This window comes from Glycine max, chromosome 18, assembly GCF_000004515.6.
Source record: "Glycine max cultivar Williams 82 chromosome 18, Glycine_max_v4.0, whole genome shotgun sequence".
NCBI classification, from domain to species: domain Eukaryota; kingdom Viridiplantae; phylum Streptophyta; class Magnoliopsida; order Fabales; family Fabaceae; genus Glycine; species Glycine max.
In genome coordinates, this window is record NC_038254.2 from 14,884,439 (window position 1) to 14,890,899 (window position 6,461).

Genomic DNA, 6,461 nt, shown 5'->3' on the forward strand with positions numbered 1-6,461 from the left:
ATGAAAATCATGAATCCGATGAATAAAATTTGTTTGGTTATATATTAGAAATCTTTAGATAAGTAAAAATCTTCTGATTTTCTTTTTTCCCTCTGACTTTCTTTTTTTCCCTCTTTCTAACTTGTCTTTCTCTCATCAGTTCATTGCACTTCATAACTTTCTCCTAAAAATTCAGAAAAATAAGAGATATGCACCGTCAGGCTGAGCCAACTTCTGTATTGTGAAGGAAAGCAAATTTTCCTTTATTATAGTGACAAATTCGAGATTAGGGTTTTTAAATTTGTCACTCTGCAATTCAGATCGTGAATCGACGACTGGAGCTATAAGCAGTTAAATTGCTTCGTCAGATCTAAAGCATCAGTTTTGTGAGAGCAAAATTGTCATTCGACAGCAAAATTACTTGGCATATAATTCTAGGCACTGGTTGCCTGCCAAAAACTGCATCGTAAATAACTAATTGGAATTCAATGTTAAAATCATTAGCATTGTGAAGAATAGCCTTTTATAATTAATTATTGCCGACGGAAAATCACTTGTTAGTATCAAATGTTGCTCGTTCATGAATCTTTCTCTACACGTAAATTTTATTGGAAATTTATGCATTTATATATCAGCATTTGTGTGCTATAGTGGAGTAATCTTTAATGGCTCTTATCATCTTGAACGTTGTTTTAAAATTTATGAATTCTGTTCAAATCTCATAAATATATGAAATACTTTAAAATCTTTTAAATTTTTATCATAAAAATCCAATCAAAACTGACCAGAAATGAAATAAGAATGGCAAAGGAAAATATGTTGTGCATAATGCACACTTGTTATTCAACATTCCCAGCTTGGAACATAAGGCTGTGAACATTGAAGGTGAGAGAGACTTGGTGAAGATGTCGGCAAGCTGTTGTGGAGAAGCAACAGGAAGTAATTTAATTAGACCAGATTGAACTTTCTCTCTAACTAGATGACAATTAATATCTATGTGCTTTGTATGTTCATGGAATACTTTATTGGCTGCGATTTGCAAAGCGGACTGATTATCGTAGTATAGGAGAGCTGGTTGATTAGCAGAAACATGCAGATCATTGAGGAGATAAGTGAGCCATTGAAGCTCACAAGTTGTGGTGGCAAGAGCACGGTATTCAGTTTCCGATGAACTACGTGAAACAGTGGGTTGTTTCTTAGAACGCCATGAGACAAGAGAATCACCAAGATAAATGGAAAACCCTGTGATAGAGCAGCGAATATCAAGACATCCTGCCCAATCTGAGTCACTAAAAGCTTTTAGTTGGAGGGAGCTGTTGGCTGGAAAGAAGAGTCCTGATCCGGGTGCTTGCTTCAAATAACACAGAATGCGAAAAGTGGCCTGTGAATGAGCAGTGGATGGAGCAGACGTGAATTGACTTAGATGATGGACAACATATGAAATATCTGGGCGAGTTGTGGTAAGATAAATAAGGTGTCCAAGTAATCTGCGAAATGATGAAGGATCTGTGAGGGGAGTTCCAGAGGTTACAGAGAGGCGTGAAGTGTAATCCATAGGCGTGGAAACAGGACAAGATGCCATCATTCCACAATCAGACAAAATATCTAAAACATATTTGCACTAAGAGAGATGAATGCCAGACTTGTTGCGAGCTACTTCAAGCCCCATAAAGTATTTAAGATTGCCTAGATCTTTGATCTTGAAGGCAACATCGAGAAGACTAGTAATGAACTGAATTTCAGAAATATTGTTGCCAGCTAGAACAATATCATCCACGTAAATAAGGAGGGTTGTAGTAGAGAAACCAAAGAATTTAAAAAACAATGAATGATATGATGCAGATTGATGATATCCATGTTGAATAAGAAAAGAAGATAATTTTGCAAACCACTGCCTACTAGCTTGTTTCAGGCCATATATGGACTTCTGCAATTTGCATACTTGATTGGAATAGGCTGGACACATTCCTTGAGGAAGACTCATGTAAACTTCTTCATTCAATTCTCCATGGAGAAATGCATTATTCACGTCTAATTGCTTGAGATGCCAATAAAAAATGGCTGCAAGGGCAACAAGGAGTCGAACTTTGGTAAGCTTAGCAACTGGGGAGAAAGTCGCAAGGTAATCTAAGCCTTCCACTTGTGTGTATCCTTTTGCAACAAGTCTCGCTTTGTACCGCTCAATGCTACCATCTGCATTATACTTGATCTTGTATATCCAACAACAACCAATAACTTGCTTGTGAGGTGGCAAAGGAGTGAGAGTCCAAGTGTGATTCATTTGCAATGCCTCTAATTCATCTTGCATTACCTTAAGCCAACAGTCATGCTTAGCAGCTTCAGCATATGAGTGGGGTTCAAAAACAGTAGAAATGGAAGATACAAAAGCTCGAAAATCATTAGAAAGACGAGAATAATAAATGTATTGCTCAATTGGATAACATATACTTGGATGATGATTGGTAGAAGTTGATGTGAGAGAGTGGTGATAATCCTGCAAGTAAAAGGGTGGGTTGTGTATTCTGGTTGAACGACGCAATGAAGGAAAATTTGGCTGAGGAGAATTTGCAGGATCAGAGTCTTGGGCTGAAGGAATAGAATCATGTGATGTTGGAACAAGATTTGGAGAATTGACAGTGTGTTGTAGAGGATCGGGTGTGATAGAAATCAAGTCATGGGGAGGAGAATTAAGGCCAAAAGAAATGGTGGGAATATTTGATGCAGATGATGGTGATTGCAACTGTGGGAAATGATTTTCATAAAAGTACACATTACGTGAAATTGTAATGTTTCTAGTATGAAGATCATAGGTGATGTAGCCTTTAGCAGCGGGTGAAAAACCGAGAAAGACACAGGGGTGAGCTCTTGGGTCTAGTTTCTTTCGGTTAGCGGTGGAAGTAGACATGTAGCATAAACATCTAAATACTTTCAGTTCAGTGATATCACAAGTTTGACCATAAAGTTTTTGAAAAGGAGTTTTATTATCAAGTAGGGGTGTAGTGATGCGGTTAATTAAGTAAGTGGCATGTAGTAATGCATAACTCCAAAAACAAGAGGGTAATTTTGAATGAAAAAGAAGAGCACGAGTAACATTCAACAAATGTTGATGTTTGCGCTCGACCACTCCATTTTGCTGCGGAGTTTCAATGCAAGTAGTTTGATGGACAATCCCTTTAGAGTTGAAGAAATTCTGCATTAAAAACTCAGCACCATTATCTGTTCTAATTGTTTGAACTCGAGTATTAAATTGAGTTTCAATTAGATTAATGAAATTAGCAATGTGCATTCAGGTTTCAAATTTATTGATCATTAAGAAAATCCATGTGAAGCGATTGTTGTCATCTACAATGGTAAGAAAGAATCTATGACCATGTATGGAAGATATGGAGTAGGGTCCCCATATGTCCATATGCAAAAGAGAAAAAGGACGTGACGCAGTAGAATGACTTGATGAAAAAGAAAGTTTATGCTGTTTGGCATAATGACAAGTGTTGCAAGTAAAATCTTTGACAGAAGCCCAAGGTGAAAATGCCACAAGTCAATAGGTATTACATCACATTTTGGGTGAATTATGGTAGAATGTATAAAATGAGATTTGAAATGATGAGGTATGAGCTGATATAGACCACCCTGCACATCAACTGAACCAATCTTCATCTTAGTTCTCGCATCCTGTATGAAGCAAACATTATAAGTGAATGTCATTTGATAGGGAGTAGTGGAAACTAGCTTAGAAACAGAGATTAGATTGAAGGCAAATGAAGATATATATAACACATCAGTGAGCTAAAAATTTGAAGAAAAACAAATTGTGCCAGAGTGTGTTGCCGTGACCTTATGACCAGTGGGAAGATTGACAATAACAGGCTTAATAAGTTTGTAAGAAGTGAAAAATTGAAGTGAGCAAGTAACGTGATCAGTGGCTCCCGAATCAATGATCCAAGGAGTAGTATCAAAGCAGTGTGTGGTGCAAATGAGAGGCTGAACACTACCTGAAGGTTGAGATGTGTGTGCAGAAGAAGAAGTAATAGAACCAATTTGATTTATATGAGCTGAGTGTGATGCTGAAGGAGCATGTGATGGCTGCTGAATTAAGGCTAACAAAGCTTGATATTATTGAGGAGTGAAGCGAATCTCTTGGTGCTCAGTGAGGGCAGAAACATCTTTCTCATTGGCCTTCACCTCAGTGGTCAAAACACTATTAGCAGATGCAGATTTGTTATTGGAGAAACGTTAGCCAGGAGGGAAGCCATATTTCTTATAAGATGTATCTACTGTATGACCATTCTTTCCGCAGTGGGAGCAAGCTTTTCCACGATTAGAGGTGCTCTTGCCATTCTTGTTAGGGAATCCATGCTTACGGTAACAAGTGCTTTCAGTATGACCAGTTCGTCCATAAAAATTGCACATAGAATTCATGATGGTAGCATTAACTTCAGCTAAGGAATCAGGAACAAAAAACTGTCGCTCCTGTTGTGCAGCGTAGGAGAAAACATGAGATCTAACATTTGCATATTGATCATTAAGCCCTCTAAGAAATTTCATGGCTTGATCCTCCAATTTCCTTTGAGCGAGAATAGATGAAACTTTACACACACATTTCACAGTGCACACACAAATCGGGTCTGGTCGAAAGTTCTCAAGCTCATCCCATATAATTCGTAACTGAGTAAAATAGTTAGTGACATATAAGTCACCTTGTTTGATCGAGGAAGCTTTGAGTTGTAGAGCAAATATGCACAGAAGATCTCCTTGGGAATAACGTGATTTCAGATCGCGCCAAATCTCTTCTATAGAGTCCATCCAGAGAATGATTTGTCTTATTGAAGAAGAAACAGAGTGCACAAGCCAGGAGACCACCATAATATTACATCGTTTCCATGCACTGTAGACACAGTAAGAGGAAGACGGTTGTCGAGCACTGCCATCCACAAATTCTACTTTGTTTTTAGCACTGAGAGCCGTGAGCATGGATCTGCTCCAAGAGTGATAGTTTATGGAATCAAGTGAGGGAGAAACTAATGCCATAGCGGGGTTTTCATTTGGATGCAAGTACAAGAAACTATGAATATCAAGTGAGGGATCAACTTCACCACTCATGGTTGCATAATGACAAAACCAAAGGAGAAGGATGAAGATCGAAAATGAAAATGATGATCGTCAAGCTCTTAATACGATGACGAGAAATGAAATAAGAATGGCAAGGGAAAATATGTTGTGCATAATGCCCACTCATTATTCGATAAAATGCCAAAAACAGAGTATATATATTACAACGTGGAGAGAGAAGAAAACTTATAACAGAAAGCGAAAGATAATAAAAAAATAGTTATAACAAACTATTATTCTAACAGACTATTATGCGTGAGATAAACTATCAAATCTTGATCATAATTTTTTTTAAAAAAAAATTAAAAAGTCATAACATTTTTACATAATTTTTTAAAATCCACAAACTTTTTCATGTCAAAACAGTTTCTTAAAATCTCAATCCAAGAAGTCCCTAAAAGAATTACATATATTTTACCAATTATTTTAATTATGTACCATATTATATAATTTAATAAAAAAACAACATGATTTTTTTATTGTAATAAAAAAATTAACTTGAAAAAATAAGATTCTCACCTCCCCATGAATATTATTTTTTTAAAATGCATACCAAATATAAGAAACTAAGTTTTTCAATTTATGATTTTCGAAAAACCAAAAACTTAATCAAATCCCCCCTTAAAGTATTATTTACCAGGGAAAATCCCCTAAAAAAGTTAGTCTAAAGTTTAAATGTCAGTCTTGTAATTCTAAATACACTTAAACAAATAACCAAAAATTAAAAAGGAAACTAATAGATATATTTTAATTATCATTTATGTACATTTTAATAAATATAAAAATAATAAGTATTTGCTTTGAATCAGTAAATAATTTATCACAAATATTGCATTAATTTTTTTAAATAATATTTTTCTTCCATATTCAAATTATATTTTAACGGGTAAATTGATTTTAAGTAAGTAATTCATTGATAGTGCATGTAGTGTTTTAAAAATCAATCTAGTTGAGACACTGACTTGATGGATCATTGGTCGAGTTAGTAGGTCAATAATAAAAAACAAACCGGTGTAAGTAATATAAAATATAAATATTTTTGTATTAATTGTGTCAAAAGTTAATAATTAATCATCATAGTTTGATAATAAGTTGATCCATTAAATAATTTTTAAGTCTTTGATTTAATTCTTAAGTGTATCACATTTTTTCATTTATATTAAATTTTTATTTTTTTTAAGAGAAATAGTCAATATTGGGTCAATTGGTTCAACTAAACTGGTTTACCGAGGCAATTCGGTCGGATTATCGGTTTAACCATAGAACCAGTTTAAATCAAACCGGAGTGGACGGACTCAATCACAATCAATTCAAGGCTAGAGCATCGGCAAAAACACCAAAAGGGGCCTTTTACAAATTATTTACCAAAAAGG

The 6,461-nt window shown here is 35.3% G+C and overlaps 1 protein-coding gene across 1 annotated transcript; it reads right to left on the reverse strand.

The window, feature by feature from the left end:
* Positions 1-3,429: 3,429 nt before the first annotated feature.
* LOC121174061 (uncharacterized) lies at positions 3,430-5,166 on the reverse strand. The gene is made up of 2 exons (XM_041012251.1): positions 3,972-5,166; positions 3,430-3,651 (listed from the first exon to the last, which is right to left on the reverse strand). Exon 1 carries the CDS (start codon positions 5,077-5,079, stop codon positions 4,213-4,215), a length of 867 nt encoding a protein of 288 aa, XP_040868185.1. The 5' UTR covers positions 5,080-5,166; the 3' UTR covers positions 3,430-3,651; positions 3,972-4,212.
* Positions 5,167-6,461: the final 1,295 nt, after the last annotated feature.